The following is a 20,212-nucleotide window of genomic DNA, read 5'->3' on the forward strand; positions in this document are numbered from 1 at the left end:
TCTCCAGTGTTCTTGAGTGCAGGTGTTTCCCCAAGTTCTGCTTTCTTAAAAAGGGAGTCTTGGAAAGGAATATTAGAATCTTTCACTAAAAAACATAGCTTTAATCTGTCTATTGAATCTCTTTTTAACTTTTCCGTGAATTTCAATATCGAAATACTTATCCATTCTTGCTCTTACAAGATACGGTCCAAGATGGACAGGCTGTAATGAAGAATTATTAATGTTGTTGTATAGGAATACGTGGGAACAGTTGGAAAGACGTTTAGAAACAAAGACCGTTCTATTTCCATGGGTTTCTATGGTAGGACTTGGCTTCATAGCTCTTATTATTTTTTGAAGGTTTTGAGAAAATTTAGACTGTTTCATATGAGGTAATATTGAAAAGAAATCTCCTGGTAATGCTAACGTGGTTCCGTAAACAAGTTCTGGGGATGAGCAACCTAAGTTTTCCTTGACGGCAGATCGTATGCCTAAAAAAAAGAAAGGCAATGCTTCCAGCCATGGTTTTGATTCGAGTAGTGTTTGTATGAAAACCAAGATATTTTCCTAAAGCTTGAAAACGTTGGCTATCAAATTGCCGACCTTGGTCGGATGTTATGCGATTCGAAATTCCAAAGCGGGAAAACCAAGTATAAATCAAAGCATTAGCAATAGATTCTGCTGATTGATCTTCTAACGATACCGCTTCGATCCATCATATCTTCTAACCATCATCGATTGTCATGTATAACAATCGATGATGGTTAGAAGATATTTGAATCCTTTACAAGGAGGTAGCGGACCAACCAGATCTACTCGTATGTTTAAATGCTGGAATCTGTGTGGAGGTACTTTGAATTCTGCCAAAGGTGACTGTGTATGTCTGTGAACGTTAGATCTTTGGCAAGATAAACATGCTCTAGTCCATAGTTGGCAGTTTTTATTCATATTGGGCCATATGAAACGTTGTGTTATCAATTTTATCGTGGATCTTATTGCAGGATGAGATAAATTATGGATTGACGAAAATATTTTCTGCCGAAACTTTGCAGGGGTGTATGGTTGATTATAATTTGTAGAAGTATCACAGTAAATTTTCTTGTCGCTGTCTGGCATAGGGATGTATAGGAGTTTTAAGTTTGGGTTGCTTTTCAGTGTCTCCAAATCTTCATCTTCTTGACAGTCTACTATAGTTTGTAAGTCTATTGCAGATGGTATAGAAATGGTGTCTATGCGAGAGAAAGCGTCAGCGACGGTATTTTCATCCCCGTGTATGAATCGGATATCGGTTGAGAACTGGCCAACATATGACAGTTGCCTAGCTTGCCGTGGCGAAGCTTTTTCCAAATTTTGTTGGAAGGCAAATGCTAGTGGTTTGTGATCCGTGTATACTGCAAATGGTCGTCCTTCGAAGATGTATTGGAAACGTTTCACTGCTGTATAGATGGCTAAGAGTTCTCTGCATAGGAACTATATTTTTGTTGTGCTGGTGTCAAATTTTAGGAAAAGTAACTTAAGGGTTATTTTTCTTTGTTCACAATGTGATGTAAAACGGCTCCAATGACATTATCGGAAGCATCAGTTGTTAGCGATATTTCAGCCTTTTCGGATGGGTGAGTTAAGTTTGTGACATGAATAAGTGCACATTTTAAAACCTGGAAGGCGTTTCTTGTTTCTGCCGTCCAGGTTATTTCTTTTCTGCAGTTCTTTTTTATATCACTGAGCAATGTTGTTAAAGGTTGCTGCAGTTTCGAACAATTTGGTATGACTCTGTGATAAAAATTCACCATACCTAAAAATCGTCTTAAATTAAAGTCTTAGTAAATGACTTTGGTCTTTAGTAAATGACTTTGGTTCTGGGAAATTTTCAACTTTCGTTGAAAGAGGTTTAAGTTCTTCAGCTGACACTTCGTATCCCAGGAATGCAAGTTTTGTTTGACCGAATTTACACTTTGCCGCATTAATACACAGGCCATATTGATTTAGTCTCTCGAGGACTGCTCATATATGTCGTCGATGAGATTCTTCATCAGGAGAGGCTATTAGAATGTCATCCAAATAGCAAAACACGAATTCTAGTCCATTCAACACACTGTTCATGAAACGTTGGAACGTCTGGGCCGCATTTCGTAGGCCGAACGTCATGAATGGGAACTTAAATAAGCCAAAGGGAGTGAGATTGGCCGTTTTCGGAATTTGTTGTTCGCGAACCGGAATTTGTTGCTACGCTCTAATGAGGTCTATGGATGAGAAAACTCTTTTTCCAGCTAAAATGGAACTGCAATCTGTTAAAAATGGGATTGTGGCGTTGTTTAACACTCGATAGTCTCCACAAGGTCTCCAATCACCTGATTTCTTCATAGCGAAATGTAGTGGGCTCGACCAGTTACTTTTGGATCACCTGCATAAATTCAAACTCCTTTTTAGCCGCTTTGTTTCTCAGCTGATAGTCTCCTAGCTTTAGCGAAAATTGCTGGACCTCTGGTTCCAATGTAATGTTCGATGTTATGATTTTTAATATTATTATTAGCTACATTCAGTTTTAACAAATTCAGAAAATCGTTAATGATACGCTTATATGGATCATTTACGGCATTTAAAATTGGAATATTATTATTATTATTATTTTGAAAACAAGGAGTTCCATTGATTGTTAACAATGTAGTACCATCAATCAACTTGCGATTTCTGGAATCTACTAAAAGGTTAAAATTTGCAAAAAATTCATGACTATTTATCTGTTTGTTTACTTCCACAATCACAAAAGGCCATGTGAACGATCGTCTGAGTCCAAGATCAAGCTTGAGTAATTTTTGGCCATATGTTTTGATTTTCGTGCCATTTGCAGCAAAGAGTTCTAATTTTGAGATTTTTTTTTTCTTTCTGAAGGTAAGGGAGGAATGACGGAAATTTCTGCCTCGGTATCTATTAAAAACTGGGTAGCCGATTCTTTGTCGCTGATGAAAAGACGACTCAGCTGCACCCCTTGTCCCTCCGTCGTCAATGAGAGACGGGGAGCTGGTTTTCCGGGCTATTTTTGTCTCTGATTTTGATGAGAAGTTGCACGGTTGTTTACACTTAAATGACTCATTACCGCATTTTTTATGGTAGTAACAAATATCAATAGATCTGTTACCACTGTAAATCCTATCTTTTGATTTCGATCGGTTACGACAATAGGGACGACTGTGACGTTGCTTGGATAAAGCAGAAACTTGTAAGCAGGTCACTTCCGTTTTTACCGTTATGGATGAAGCAGCAGCTATTTGTGGAGTAACAGGGTTTAATTCCCAATCTTATCGGGACGACTGTGACGTTGCCTAGATAAAGCAGAGACTTGTAAGCTAAGTTCACTAACCTGTTTTTGTAAACTTTCAATCATTTCCGTTTTTACAGTTATGGATGAAGCAGTAGCTATTTGGGGAGTACTAGGTATTTAATTCCCAAATTTTATCGGCCACTGTAGCCACTTTTGACAAATCGTCACCATTAACAGATGTAATGCTATGCATATTAACGATAAAAGTTGTAGTCAAAATGCTTTTAAGAAAGTATCTGTTACTTTATCGCCCGCCAAATTACGCATCTCACACAGCAATTGAGATGGCTTTTTATCACCCTAGTTCTAATTCACTCAGTAATTTTTGGGTTTTTTGAGTCTCTGAATCTGCATATAATGAAATTAGTCTATTTTTAATTGCCTGATATTTATTATCTTGTGGCGGACTTATCAAAATATCAGATACTTGTGACAAAATATCGGGTTCAAAGGAACTAACATAATCACATTTTGTTTGATCTGCATTTATTTTTGCATTTCTAAATTGTGTTTCTAGTTGAATAAACCATATTTTAGGATCTGGCTTCCAAAAAGGATGAACTTTAACCCTTACCTTGGCGACAGGTGCAGTTGTTGCTTTGTTGTTGTTGCAACAAATTTCGGTTTCCTCGCCGTCAGCCATTGTAGAATTCGATCACACCGGGATACACCAGTGAAGTGTCTCGTATGCGAATGTAGGAAAATAACACTTCTCTGACCCCAATGGAATCAATATTTTATTCCTTACAACATTATATATACTTATTCATAATATTTGTTTACATTTTACATGCACATTAAATCGCATGTTTTTTATGGAGACAAGAAAAAAGTGTTGCCATTCCGCTTTAACTATACTTAATTAGAAACTTGACGAAACTGAAGCGACGCTACAACCTGTGAATCATCACTTTTCGCTTAGTCAGTCCTAGCCATTTTTCCATTTTGAAAATCTAGGTTTGTTTTATTATTTTTAACAAATATTTAAATGTGCATTATATTACGAGTTCTTCAAAAACAAACAACGATATTCTCAAATCGCATAAAAAAGTAAGTACAAAACAGCAAGAACAGAAATTACCTGCTGTTAGAGACAACAAATCGATGTAAAAAAAATTATTCTAATTGAAAATCGAACAATATGAGCTTGGAAATAGTGGCGAATAAAGTATAGACATGCTAATAATTCTATCAACTCTAAAAGAACTAATGAGATACTATCTTTTTAGAGGAACTCATTTTTGTTTCCTATTAAATACAACATAAATTTCTATTACTCCTTTGAAAAACATCCCTTATGACAAATTTTGCTATGTTTATGGCTAAAAGAATATTTTTGATAATAAAAACAGATTATTTTGCTAAAGTCTATGAGCGGCTATTGACCTTGAACAAAGCTCAGATCGCATAAATTTACGAGTGTTAGTGAAAAAAATTTAAACAGGATGTTGGGGTATCTAATATTTGAATTAAATAGTTAAAAATACTTTCTTTCTTTGCGTACTTCCTATTTTTTCTCTTGCGTATTAACGGTTGAGAATCGCTAGTTAGGGAAACACATACGCATAAACTTTATTCAGAGAAAGGCCGAGTGAATTCCCAAACCGGTTGATCCATCTATTATTTAATTCGGAGTGGATTGTACTTTCGACCCGGTAGATGGCGCCATGTCACGGTTCGTTCACAGCTGTTCGGAATGTGTTTTGTACCGTAATTTCTTATCATTGCAGGATATTGCGAATTTGTGTGAAAATTTTTCACTTTGCTGTATAGTAAAGAATGGAAAAGAGAGACATTTTCACCTCAAATCATAAAAAAATTACTGTCACTGAAACTTTATTGATCGTCGTCCGAATCCAGGAAAAGAGCTTGTAGGCGTTGGCTTTAAAAGTAAGTTTGTACGCGATATATATGTTCATACTAATTCAGAAGTCAAACAACAAAAATCAGCGTTATATTTTCAAATTTTGTTTTGTTGTTTGACCTTTGAATTAGTATTTGTTCGGCGTGTTATTGTATCTTAATATGTTCATAGTTTAAATATTATTGTGGATATAAAGAAACGTCTCTTTCTAGAAATATATTATGTCATCTTATATTCCTTCAAATGTAATTCGAAAACTGTATTTCTATATGTATGTCATTACTTCGTATGCAAAACATAGCATTTGCGTACAACATATTTGGACAAAGTTTTCCAGTTATACTGGTAATTGCGTTGTTTATAAATATAATGTGTAACTGTTATTCTTCAGAGAAGGAAACCAAATTGCTAAAATATCACATTTTTTTTTTTTTTTAAATCGCCAGAGAATTACGAATGTGCTGTTTCTTTTTCCTCTACTTTTTTCTCCTTTGCTTAATAAAATTAATAAAAGTCATACCCAACTATCACTATCTTGAACTTCAGTTTTATTCTGATTAATAAAGAAGTTAGGTATGGTATTTTGTAGTTCTGATATTGCAGTTTTGCATTAGATACTTGCTGATATAGGAGGCTGTATCAGTAAGAGCAATTTTATTAATCACGTTACCTTAGAAGTAGTAACAATGGTCAAGTTACTAAGTACATAAACAAAAAGTGTCAAAGACGAAATGTCTGTAATTTGACATGAATTGTGGAATAGGTTTTCCTCCGAGAAAAATTAATTTTTCATATTTTTAGCAGACTTCTTTTAAAATTTGTTTTTGTAATTATTTATTCAATATTCGGTAGATTTTTTGGAGAAAGTGCAGAATCGGCTACTGCTTGACGCGGTTTTAAAAATTGCACATACTCGGTATCCATGTACACATCGACCTATTTTCACTTAAAACATCCCAGAATTACACAAAAATGGCATTGTGCACTCCCTTGACTTTATCCATGTACACATCGACCTATTTTCACATAAAAAGTCAAAGAAAATTGACAAAAATCCAATTCTTCTTACTCTTGTAAGAAGCGCCAAACAAATAAGTGGGCTATTCTGCACATTAGCCGATTTTTTTTATTTATCTGATGGAAGCATTAACGTAACATGTTTTTGTGAAAAGTGTTGAAAGTAAAATATTACATTATTGGCTTAAGTATTTATTTATATAACATTTTTATCGTACATGTAAACCTTAATAGCTATATATTAGTCTTAGGATTAGTATTGGAATAAGCTATATATATATCAAGAAATATTTAAAATATTTTGTAAAAAAAAAGAGTATTGGTTTGTATGGAATTTAATATAAAGTTTTTGTTTGCACCAAAAGGAAAACGAGAAGTTATGTTAGATGAATAAGAGATTAATTTTAAGATATTTTGATAAATTTAATTCTGTAAAATCGTAATTAAATCAAGTAAATAATAGATTAGTTTTTAAACTTTTCCTTTTCAATAAATTCTATTTTGTAAAATATAAAGAAGTGTCCTTGGTAAAGAAACTGAATTTTGAGCTTTATATTAGCTCTGATTTTGCAACGAAGAGGTGTTCAAATCTATTCAATGGTACTAAAGTTTCCTTTCTTGGAAAAAAATTGAAAAAAATCTGTGCTGAACGTACTAAAAATGTAATTTTATGCTTAAGATTCTGTAAAATAATTACAGGTTACTAGTATTTGACTGGAGTTGGAAATTATCGCTAGGTAAGCGTTTCCATGGTTTTGTCTGTATACGCCCTCCTGATTGAATTATTTCAATTCAAAACTTCCTTTTTGCCATAAGATAGGGTAAGTGATAAAAAGTATTCACTTTCTGTGTTAGATGTGACGCTATTATTTGTATGTCTGAAAAGTAAAATGCTTTCACAAACGATTACTATCATTTCCACGTTTCTAAAATAAAAATTTTAGTGAACACGCTTAAAAGCCTGTTTTGTTTACTCTCCTTGGTTATTATTTTCAGTTTTTCATTCTAAAGTGAATTTCAAACCTGTTAGAAAATCCATGCTTTTTAGTTTATAGTTTTGCTTCTCTGTAAATTTTCGTGTAATGCCTCATTGCTTTTGATTACACGAGGCATGTCACTTCAGTCTGTTAATGAGAATGCATGAATATTCAAAAAAAAAAAAAAAAAAAATAGTTAACTAATTTGTGCCGCGTTAATCGATCTGGCCCTATCTTAACAACAATTGTTCTCGTACACTACCTTTTTTTCTGTGTCCAGCAGACGAGGCAGAGTACATTCTTGTCTAATTTTTGAACTTGGGAAGTCACATTACTGCATTTTCGTACTCGCCTTATCCTCCTTGTTCCTTTGCTCGGTTGTTTTATGTGACGATACTGTTAACGAGACGGGCAGTAAGCTGTTATTGCAAAAACTTTCTCTTTGCTTGTACTCACTCATGTTAGACATGAAGAAATTCCCATACTGTTGACCTATTCTGTTGCATGGAATCTGACCTACGACGAACTAACAATAGGGGGCATACTTTTCAAAATGCCACAATAATCTTAAATCTATTAAACTTTAAAGAGAGATAATATTATTTACCTGATTTGAACAGTATTTCACAGGTTATTAGTGCACTTTTATTAAATTCTCAGAAATGAAATTCGTAGTTTTGCAAATTTTGTATTCAACTATTTATTAAAGTGTACTGGAGTTTGGGAATTTTAAAGTGCATAGAATATTTTTTTTTACTTGGCGAAAATTGACGGTACATAAATTTTATGCTGAACAGCCTATTTGAACTGCGCTCTAAAAAACTGCACTTAGTTAGAACTCACATTCCAGCAATACTAAAAGTTTTTTTTATTGTGCATTATTATTAGGGTTAAATTGCATTATTATTAGGCGTTCATTTTTAATAAATAAGTTAATATAAAAATTATGAATTTAATTCTGAAATGTTGTGGATAGTATGGTGGTTAGAAATGGCTAACTACACATGCCGTTGTATCTCGGTTCGAATCATGTGCAGGGCAAGGACGTTTGCGATTGGAGTAAGCCGAATGGGAAAATTTTAAATATGTCTATCAGAATACTGAACAGATTTATTTTAGAGTTTTGGGGACCGAGCTCTTGAACTCCGAGAGGATTTTATCACTTATTCGGACTCGATACTTGGATTTAGACTCAACGAGTCATACCCATGTCCTTTGCACACTTTTATTATTCGTATAAAGTTTGACAGAAATGGGATTTTATTTCTGTTCATGGCTGAATTAGAGATGAAACAGTGATTCTTCCCGTTGCCTCCGGAATATACAGTGAGTCCCAAAATTGAGGGTACACTCCATTCTACGACAGAATTCATGTTTAGAATGAAAACAAAAACTGTCAGATAAAGACAGTCACCAAAACCTTTAGACGAGGATATAGAAAGATATCTAATCTTAATATTTATTCATGAATAGACATAAAAAAATGCATGAAATACAGAAACAAAATGTACAACAGAAATCGTCAAAAATCTGAGCTCACAAAATTGAGGGTACATGTAATTATTTTATTACATAAATTATAAAAAAACAACACATTAATATTTTGTCGCATACCCACTGGCTTTGATGACAGCTTCCAGCCGCCGGGACATCGAATCGACAAGATTTTTCGTAATTTCGAGTGAAAGGTTTCCCACTCCACTTTTAGTACATGCTTCAAATGTTCTTTACTTGTGATCTGATGTTTTCGGACCTCTTTTTCAAGGTGGGACCACAAATTTTCGATCACGTTCAAATCAGGCGATTGAGGGGGTGTGTTCAGCTGATTTCGGCAGTGATACAGCAACCATTCTTTGACAGTATTTTGCTGTATGCTTTGGATCATTATCTTGTTGAAATGTGAATTTTGATCCTAGTCCCAATTGAGTAGCACTGTCCTTCAAATTATTTTTCAGTATATCAAGGTAACCCATTTTATCCATTATTCCATTAATAAACACTAGCTTTCCAACTCCCGATGATGCCATACTGCCCCAAACCATTACTGACCCACCTCCATGCTTCACAGTTGGAATTGTGCTTCTTGGATCTAAAGCTGAATTTTTCTTGCGCCATACCATACGATGACCGTCACTGCCAAAAACATTAAATTTACTCTCATCGCTGAAAATAACTTCATTCCAGAAATCTTTAGGCTGTGAATGTGCTCTTTAGCAAATTTTAATCTGTTAGCTCTATTTATTTTACTAATGAAATACAGAAACAAAATGTACAACAGAAATCGTCAAAAATCTGAGCTCACAAAATTGAGGGTACATGTAATTATTTTATTACATAAATTATAAAAAAACAACACATTAATATTTTGTAGCATACCCACTGGCTTTGATGACAGCTTCCAGCCGCCGGGACATGAGACCTTTTCTGCCATTATAACCAGCCCTTCTGAGGATTCTGCGCACTGTTTCTGCAGAAACAGATTTACCCACAGTTTCCGAAGTACTTGCGGCAATTTTGGGGGCACTTATTGATCAATCCTTACCTTGTGTACAGTTCTCCTCTCTGCTGCTGAACTGAGAATTTTCTTCCTGCCTCTCCCTGCTTGGTTTTCCAGCGTACCATCCTTTCTAAATTTTTGAATGATTTTTCTAATACAATTTACACTTCTTCCAAGTATTTCTCCTATTTTTCTGAAAGATTTTCCTTGATTAGACAGATTAATGGCCAGTTTTCTTTCCCCAATCGTCTTTTCTTTCCTATTCTCCATATTTGTCACACAGAAAGGTAGTAAGCTCAAATTTGAAATATTTGGATACTAAAAGGTTGTATTTTTGTATAAATCTTAGATACAAATTATTTTTAAAATTTTACTGGTAGTTTTACACAGTCATTTAAGAAGTGTACTCTCAATTTTGTGACTTTCAGAAGTTGAAGATTTTCGTTTAAGTAATATAGTATTTTTTTAACGGAGTATTATAACTTATTTTTTGTGTAGTTAAGAAGAAAAATGTATATTTTTTAATGGGACAAAACTAGGAAAACTTGCATAATAATTTCTATTCTTAATAGCCTACAAATTAAGTTAGCATTAAGTGTACCCTCAATTTTGGGACTCACTGTATGTATTCATTAGAAAATTCAGTAACATATTATAAGATAATATTTTGTTAAAAATCAAAGCAAGGTAATTTTGGATCTGGGGAATAAAGTATTTAACCCTGTACCAGAACTATTTATTACTTTATGAAACTAATTATTTTTAAATCATTAAAAGATTTCGCAAAGTTTATAAGCTTGGTTTTGATCAAAATTCAAATGCAAGTATTCAGTTTAATGAGGAATCAGACGAGTTTTATTGGAAGTTTTGTACTCATCGCATTGACAGTAGAAGAACTGAAAGGAGAGTTTGTAATGTTAGATAGAAAAACCAGTAATACAATACAATATAAGTATAAGAAGTCCTGTCCTACAAATTTTGAAACAAAGTTTGCTTAACTAAAGTAAGAATTTGTTGGATCTTTCTTATAGGACTCCATGCGCCAAAGAGTTTTCAGGAGAAAGATACATGCGCCAGTGTTGTTTATCGGCCACCGTTAAGTTAAATGTATTGTTCTTATCTCATATAATAAACATTGTTCTTGTTTTCGAAGTCAGTATTATCAATTAAAAGTTTATATGTAGGTTTTTTTTTCTATTTCTTTGTTCTTGTTTTTTTTTTCTTTGTATATTTCACTCAAAACGGTTAGGTTCTTGGAGTATGGCTAAACTCGTGATTGCTAGCTGCTTAAGAGGAGAGGAGAGATGTCTTCGTGGAGATTTTCTGTGGGGAACCTAGTTCATATCCCCGTTACACCTGAGAAAAATCGGTAAAAATATACTTACGGGTGCACCTTGGCGAAAATTGACGGTACATGGATACCGAGTTTGTGAAATTCCATGACTTTTATTTTGGCTTGTGTCGCCGCTATACAAAGACAAAATACCAGAGTATCACTCGTGTGCAGAAGTATTTATATCATTCATCTCTGATGCATATATCAGCTTTGACAACTAGTATTTCATGGTCTTGTTGTAAATATTAATGCATCGCAGTCCTTTTGCCACAAATATTTACACTTAGTCCTGTCCAAATCAGTGTTTTGACGAATATACACTGAATTGTTCATGAAGCTAAACTCCAAAAAATAAAAAAATAACAACATTAAAATAAAGTATTTTTGTAGAAGGTGAAATTTTAAACTTCTCCCAAAAGATAGTCTTTTGTTGAATATGTCTAATCGGCTTTAAATGAAGTCGAGGGCGAAAACGTGTGAAAATAATTTCTTGATGAAAGACTGAATGTTCGTGAGTTTACATCGCGTTAAAAAAGAAAAACACGATGAAAATGTCTGCTCACGTTTAGAAAGAAATGATTCTTTGGCAATGGCAAGATGTTTGATGCTGTAATATACCATATAACATCATACTGACGTGAAGTTTCGACTTGCACTTTTTCCCCTCTTAAAGGACATTTTTCTTTGCCCCCTTTTTAAGAAGTACACTTGTGTGCAAAAAAGAGGATTTGTACATTTTGTCGAATTTCCGGAAAACTAATGGATAGATTTTAATGAAATCTGGTATGAATGTACATTTATAACAAGAAAAAAAGATGTACCGTTCAAAAGTCATTTCTTGTAATCATGATTGTCAGTAAAGCTCATTGTGCAGGGATGTACAAAACCCACGTTGTGATACGAACTGATAATGAGTTAATATTGGGTATGGTTTCTCTATCACAGACACCTGTTTTGTGACTGGCCTGCCTCCAACCTGCCGACAGTTCTGCATCTCATTCCGTCATCCATACGTTCGTGGCTATTCATTTTACCTAATACTTTATGCAATTTACTCAACTCTTGCGAGAAACACGGCGAATGTCGTGGAGGACTACGAGCACAGAAATCGCCCAAAAATTCTTCCTCCGCTTATATCCAGTCCACAGTCGCAGCTCCGCAGATAAGCATTTGTGTATTTGACTCTGAATATTTGCATAATTAGAACGTTCGGTTCAATACTTTTTATAAAAGTTGAAATAACTGGAAAATTCTTTTAGTTTTACATAAGAGTTTTTTAGCGGCAAAGTGAAATGTATGCAAAAGGAAATACAGACTTTCATATACCTCTTAGAACTAAGTTGAATACTTGCAGCCATCGACTGGCAATCATGAATTACAAGGTCGTTGTGAGATAAGACTAATTCCTGAGAGGTAGCAGGCGTCTCATGCGGCAATGACTGTTGCTTGGGTAATGTGGTTCAGAGCACAGAAACGGTCGGCCACTAACAGTAGCATTCTAGAGTAATAAACATATTCTGCACTTAGCCAAATAGTTTTTAATGTCTATGATTTAATTTTAACAATCTTTAATGTCATATTTTATTCTTTAATGACATATATTGTTCCTTATATACAAACATTAGTGATGGAGATGACATAGAAGTAGTCAGTAGATGACACGGTTACTATTTACATTAACAAGTACTTTTTACGCGAGTAGTCTGTCGGAGCAAGAATAATCCTTAGCAGGAATTGCTGGAAAATACAACACAACACCGAACGAAGTGCGGCGAATTATTACGGCTTTTGAGACAAGTGGTACTACGGAACATGAAGTGGAATGAATTCTCCAACCGTGCGTATAATACCAGAAGGTGCGTAACATAGGACTCTCAATATACTGATGATATTTAAGAAGTGAGTCAAAGAAGTAGAGTTCCAGTTTTAAATCTAGCATAATATTTCCTTCTCAAACACCTATTCCACTGCAAACATTCATTGTGTTCAATATATTGTGAAACAAATGTCGTTCATTACTTACTCGAAGGTGCACGCGTCGATTTCTCGTAGTCCTGTATTCTCCCAACCCATTACCATGCCGTGGAATTATGTGTGCGTATGGCATGTGAAACCTTTATGATGGAGTACAGGACCTATGCTGACGATGATGGGGTACGTGATGGAATGCCTCTAACCTCAAGCCAGGCCCACCAGCGGGCGGGCGGTAAAGTCGCTGAACACTGGTAGTTCGGTCTGAGGTTCGAATCCCGCGAACGGGCATGGGCGTTTTCGTGGTTTTCCCCATGTGTAACGTGCATACGAGCCAGTTTCAGTTAGAAAGATCTCCACGAAGGCATCCCTCCCCTTAGGCAGATAGCCCTCGTGTGCTTTGCCATAATTATATACAGCAACAGCAGCTAACTTCAAGCCGTTCAACCGATATAGTGATTAATGACGCTAACTGGCGCATTGGTGGGCCCGTTTTAGAATCCCGGGAAATGTAAGCACTGAAGGGGACACTCAAAAACATCGCGAGCCGAAAGTTCTTTCGAGAGACTGATTGTAGGGAAAAGTGGTGGGAGACCCTTGGACCTCCCCCACTGCGTGTTCTCCCTCAAAACTGAGGTGAACTTGCAGTTTTACAACAATTCGACCAACGGTCAGAGAACATTCCTACTGATCCTCGGCTCGGAACTGCCGAGTGTCTAAGAGTACTGAGCACTGATTTCGAACCGGTTTTCAATCTCGACGAATGGTTTATCTGTTTGAGTGTTTTCTTGATGTAATGTATATAAAATTAATTTCAGTTAGAAAGTCCGCAACAAAGCCATCCTTTCCTTTTGGGTAGAAAGGGCTCACCAGTGGCCGAGCGGTACAGTCGCTGAACACTGGTAGTTCGGTCCGAGGTTCGAATCCCGCGAACGGGCTGGCTGCATGAGTGTTTTCGTGGTTTTCCCCATATGTAACGTGTATACGAGCCAGTTTCCCTTAGAAAGTCCTCCACGAAGGCATCCCTTCCCTTATGCAGATAGCCCTAGTGTGCTTTGCCGTAATTAAATACACCAATCTTTTGGTAGAAAGCTTTTTGCTTTGCTCATTCAGTTAAACAAAAAATCTGTTGACCGTTATAGCGTAATGGTGTAGTGCGGTCCTCTTGAAATTAAAGGCATCAGTTAGTCTTTAAAATTCTGGTCTGAGATTTCCTAAATTGATATTGCTTTGTTGCGACATCATACGAAATTTTCAAGTAATGTTGGTTGCATTAACTGTGATGGATATAATCTTACTAATATAATTTTTTAAAAGAGAATATATCTTAATAAATTGCAGTAAGCATTTTTCGGTAATCATGTGGTACGCGATCTATTGCTTTTATTTATTTATTTATTAGATGGTATCACTAAAACGCTATTTTTGAATTCAAACGGGCGATAAAATGGCAGGTAAATAGGAAAACAACAATCAATTTTAGTGTCGCTATCTAAAATATAAATAAGGTGACTATAGTACCAGGTTCTCCAACATTCTGCATTAAGAGGTTTGCTCTTGTGTGATGCCACTGTCCTAAATATGCTCAAAAGCATCTACTTCCTTTGTGTCTTCGTTTCTTCCACTTCTGTAAGTAAGTGACATTAGCATTGGGAAAAGCCTAATCTTCCTTGTGTACATTGGTTTATAATCAAGTAATCCAGTATAATTCATAACATATTATGGAAACCTCTACGCCCAACCCTATGTACGATCATATTTACCGTAGAAACCATTCTGATAAAAGGTATTTCATCCAAACGTTAAAGAGCACATGTATGCCTTACTGTAATTAAATAACCTATGTATGAAAAATGTAATTTTTTTCTTCGCCTGTTTTCACTCCAGTTTCTCTTCAAAAAGCGGAAAAGTACAGAAAAAAAAAAAAAAAAACATTACCTTCGTTCTTTTTAGATTCCGGCAGCAGCTGAGTGATAAAACCGCTGAACACTGGTAGTTCGACCCGGGTTCAAATCGTGGAGAACGGACCAGCCGCATGAAAGTTTTCATGGTTATTCTCACTTTTAAAGTGAATATAAGCAAAGGTCCCTTATAAAGTTCTCCTCGAAGGCATCCCTGTCTTTAGGTAGATAGCCTTTGTGGCTTTGTCATAATTTAAATAACCCAATCTAATCCCTTCATTTTAGCTGTTATGTATATAGTATCTTGGTACACACACTTATTTAAATTTATTTTAGTTAGCTTCTAGTTGTTTAAATATCTCAAGAGAGAATAATTTTGAAAAATATATCAAGAGATTAAATATCTGAAGAGAGAATAATTTTTTAAAAATAATTGAACACTTTCATGCAATATCGTTGTTGTTCGATTTTAGAAATGTATTTTGCCCCTTCTATATGGAAAAGTTCCAAGCTTTGTCCATTCCTCCAATCGAACTTTTAAAACACTGCGCTAACTGATTAGAAAATTTCGAGTCTTAGTAGCATACACGTTTATACATTTATACACGTTTACATATACACGCATATACATTTATACACGTTTCTATAACTACTTGGTAATCAAGAAGCTGTGCGGATTAGTTAATTTCTCAAAATTAGAACAGCTTCATATGTATAATTGGCTAATCTTTGGAATATGGTAACAGGTAGTTTGGCGACATTTTGGTAAGGCGATAAAGGTTACTAGCTAGGACTTTAGCAGTGTACAGATAACTTTAGCAGATAAAGTCAAGAGTGTGCGAAATGCCATTTTTGTGCAATTCTGGGATGTTTTTTTAAGTGAAAATAGGTCGACGTGTACATGGATACCGTGTATGTGCAATTCTTAAAAACGCGGCAAGCAGTTTGCGATTCTGCATTTTCTCCCAATTTCGCACCTAATCTTCGTCATGATTAAGCACTTTTGTTCCACAAAGTTCTAGCATAAGCGTAGTTCGGCTAGCCAGATTGTTGGAAAAAAATGTTGGGGGGGGGGGAAAGGCTTTTAGTTCGTGAAAACAAAATGGCGTCCAAACAAAAACTAGCGGGTTGCTGTAGCAGGGTTGGTAGCCAAAAATCGCCAAGTTACCATAATCCAAAGATTAACCGCATAATCGTATAAATATTAACTGTAGATTGAAATAAAGATGATCGTATTTTTGATGCATGATTCAGATTCTTTGAGGCTTGTAGAGCGTGTTCGAAAGAAATTGCTGCAGTCTTCTTTTTTATTAAATATTGATTCTTTACAGGTACTTCTAATTAATAAATTTCTCAAAATATAGTGGAGAATTTTATGAAAACTGTTTCAACACTTTAGATTGAAGGAGTCTGTAAGTTTTTAATTTACTGAATGAGGGTGAATATTTTACGAATTGGAAGTATTTGTTGTATGGGTAACATATAGTGAATGCATTTTTAATAGAACTTCTGTATCTACAAAGGTTAAAATTGTTTTCATGAAACTTTATTTTGAAAAATTTGTTATTGGAAGTGTAAAGCCTCTATCCTAGTGTAAATATATAAAGAAATGAAGTCTCTAGCCACATTTTTCGTGACTGCCATTTATCAACAAATACCATATGCGATGATTTTTTAAAAAAGGAAATTTTGTAATTTAGATTTCCAAAATTAAATCTTTTTAAATAATTAAACTTACTAGATAAAATTTTCATTTAATTGGTCCTTAATAATATAATAAAAGACCAATTAGTATGTATTAAAAATAAATCCTTTGAAATACTGGGATGTTTTTTAAATATTAATGCTGTTAAAATATTTATAAATAAATGACTTGGTTAAAACATGTTATGCATTTTTTATAATATGTGTTTCATAGACATTTAGAGGGAGCGCGAGATTTATATTTTTAAAAACATTTTATGTAACGTAATATTATAACATTTGTTTTCATAAAATACAGTGTTATAAAACTGTAGTAAAATCAGAAGTGGTTTGAGAAGCACATAAGGGAAGAAGTAAATTGCTAATTTTTTAATTATCTGCGCTGCATTTTTTCTGACAATTATTTCATAAATTAAGGAAGAACCTTAGAAGTATTTTAAGGTACCAGATTTTTGATTAATCTCTTTCGTAACTGTGTTCTTTTAACCATTACATCTGAACTTTTTGGTAATGTTTGGTTTAATTTGAAGTTTCACAAAATTCTTTGCTTATATTTTAATTCATGCATCACTAATTTTTTTAGGTCATTTGTGCTTAAAAATGACGTCAGAAGTACCTGAAGCTCCAGAAGCTCCTTGCCTATGTGCTGGCCAAGGAAGTATCCAAGCTAAAATTCGGCCAGGCGTTTGGATACCCTGTATAAGATCACTGCACATGTACGAAGAGCGATGGAATGTGTCTGCAAATCCAGTAGTTTGTTCGAAGGATGTTCTTCAAGCTATATCCAAACTTCGTACAAGAAGCCTCAGGGGTAACGTTTTCACCGTTGCTTACGTTGAAGAGAAAACAGAGAGAAGTAAATTGGAGATTCTTGTATTTTCACGCATGCGATACGTGTTTGTTATCAAATTGGATTTTGTGAATGAAGAATCTGCTGGCTGTACTGCACACGTCAGAGCTTTTTCGAGTGGCGCATTCCCTTCGTGGTTTCCTCTTAATTTTTTATTCAGTTCTTTGTTCTTTTTTGTTCCGTTTTATGATCTAGGTAAGAATGCTCTTTGGATTAATATCCTGAGAAGTCAAATGACAATTCCTATTGAAATTACCGAAAAAGGACGGAAGTGTTAGCATCTACATACTTAACTGTGACTTATGCTTAATTTTACAGATACTGAAATTTTTGAATAGCGTATTATCTTTTGAAAATTTCTAAGAAATTTGTTTGCATTCCTTTCGCCAGCAGTGCAACATCAAATAGAAATAATTTTAGTTTCATTCTAATCATCAGTTTTATGTGCCTTGCTGTAGAACGGAGATATCGAGAATAAAGAGTGCCATAACTAAGAAATTATACAATGCTTTACTTGTATCCCGAATAGTATTCTTGATTTTAGGAGGCCAGTCATTGTTTTGAAAGTCTGTCTTCTATAATTACGAATAATATTGAACTTTTCAAAGGTGGAAGCATTTAGGAAACCTTTTTATGATGCTTAATTGAATAAACTAGTGTTTAAATAAGTTGTCGGATGCACACAAATTTACAAATTAATGTTTATGGTAGTCTGTTTTCTTGATTCAAGAAATCTTAGTTTTTTCATTATATTTCAAATAGAAAATTTGGAATGTATTTTCACTTTAATGGGCTTCCATCTGTTAATTCAGTTTTATAATATGTTAAATATATAAGACAGAATTTAACTGTTCTTGGAGTTACTTTGTATTATGATCGTATAATTTTAGGCTGCTGTAATGTAACTGTTTAGATGGCCTTTAAAATGTTTTAACTCAAATGAAAACACAGTTTCATAAAATAAATTATTTCATGACTAATGTTAACAGAATTAATAAATTTATTTTGATTTTTCTGAATAAAATTTATAGATTGGTGCAAAATTCTCCATACATTGGGTAAAAATAATTTTCATTTGTGTTGCATGTCATCTAAGATTTGCTGTTTTTTAATAATCAGTACGTTACCTGAAGTTCAATCTAGATCTTTTATCTCACATCTAGTGTTATTAAGCAAGCCATCGACAAATAAGATTTACCCTCAAAATGAAAAGGCGCGGAGAAAACAACGAAATGAGAAGTTTAAAAGCAAAGAGGAAGTTGTATTGTTCCTTTTTTTTTGGGGGGGGCGAGTTTTGGTGATAAGCATTTTATGGAAAAATCAAACAAACGAACATTTTCGAAGAAATTTTTGAATAATTATTAAATCAAACTCAGAAAAGTGTACGCACATCGATTTATTGCATTTCATTATTAAATGCCTGCGATGTGGATACTAAGTAGTAGATAATATTTGCTATTAAACTTTTGCACAACCGGTTGTAGCAATAAGCACACAGATAAATAAATAATCACGAGCTGAGAAGAAAAAAAACTAGTTCACATTCGCTCAGGTATTGATTATAATTTTAAATTACAAGCATATATATTTGTACTTGGTTTTAGGATATTATCATTTCTTAACTGGGATAATTTCTGCCATTTTCTCCTTCAACTCTCATTAAAGAAATTTTCCTTCTGCATTGTAATCTTGCATTAAAAAAGTGTTGTCTATTGTGTATTTGGCATAATAATTTAGGAGGGGATTTTCAATAATAAATAGTTGTCATATTACAAATCCTAACAAGAATACAAAGCAGACAACTTCTGTCTGCTTTGTATTGTTAATGTCATATTCACACACACGAAAAAAAAAGCAACGAGTATATTTGTTAATAAACCATGCGGATTCAAAAATGACTAATACATGTAAGAAACGCGTCAAGAGCAACAATGCAACATGGTGCAAAAGAACGATTACGTTGTCGAGGTATAAGAACACGCAGCCGGTGCTAATATATGATCACGTGGCGAGATACAAGAGCACACAGCCAGATTTTGGCGAGATAGCTCGGTTGATTGTTGTTTCAGTTTCGGAGCCCTATATAACAAAGAAGTACCCTGTGATTTTATACACTTTTGTGCTGATTGAATATAATTAAAGCATGTATTTAATATTTTATAGAACATGAAACGTAAAGCGAAATATTTATTTTTGATATTTTTATTTTATTTGAAAAGTTTAATCGTGTTAAAGCTGCTATGATATATTACATTGTTGATGCTATTTACGAACAGTTTTGAGTTCTATATATTCAGATTGTTTTGTAAACTTCATTCATACAGTAAAAAGAAATAAAATATATGTATGGTATTATTACATGAGAATGCTTTGGATGTTTTTCCTTTTTAAATCATACTTTGAATTCGTAACCAAGTGTTTTAAAATTTCATAGCATCGTAAACTATCACTTTTACTTCATTCAGTTCATACGATGATAGAAAAGTTATCACTTGTTAAGATGTAATAATATTATCTGATGTAGGCTTTATATTTCTCTTCTCTCTCATTTTATTCCAGCAACAGCGATGACTTGAAGCAGATGCTACAGCAGAATCCTTCAAACCATTTGAATGTAGATATCTTCTAATCAGTTGAACGATAAGCTTCTGTTGAAAAATCAGAATTATATTTGTAATTGAAAGTAATGAGAATTATATTTGATCATGGTTGGAAACATTTTATTAATTCAAATATAAAATTTAATTTAAATGCGAATGAATTACTAAATACAAGCAATATCGTATGTTGTATATAA

General features: G+C 34.1%; 1 protein-coding gene and 1 long non-coding RNA gene across 2 annotated transcripts in view; one reads left to right on the top strand and one right to left on the bottom strand.

Annotated features, from left to right (window-relative positions):
- The first annotated feature begins 4,966 nt into the window (after positions 1–4,966).
- Positions 4,967–19,781, top strand: LOC118203775 (uncharacterized). Its single transcript, XR_004760651.2, has 2 exons — positions 4,967–5,188; positions 17,149–19,781. It is a non-coding gene; the product is annotated as an uncharacterized LOC118203775 (long non-coding RNA).
- Positions 19,782–19,910: 129 nt separating this feature from the next.
- LOC118203779 (short transient receptor potential channel 4-like) overlaps positions 19,911–20,212 on the bottom strand; it is a 36,512-nt gene continuing 36,210 nt past the window's right edge. Inside the window, exon 11 of the mRNA XM_085808261.1 lies at positions 19,911–20,063. Coding sequence (XP_085664387.1) covers positions 19,911–20,063 — 153 coding nt within the window. The remainder of the gene's footprint in view (positions 20,064–20,212) is intronic.

Source organism: Stegodyphus dumicola, chromosome X1 (genome assembly GCF_044657685.1).
Source record: "Stegodyphus dumicola isolate Sdum_Otavi_A_Nest chromosome X1, ASM4465768v1".
NCBI lineage: Eukaryota > Metazoa > Arthropoda > Arachnida > Araneae > Eresidae > Stegodyphus > Stegodyphus dumicola.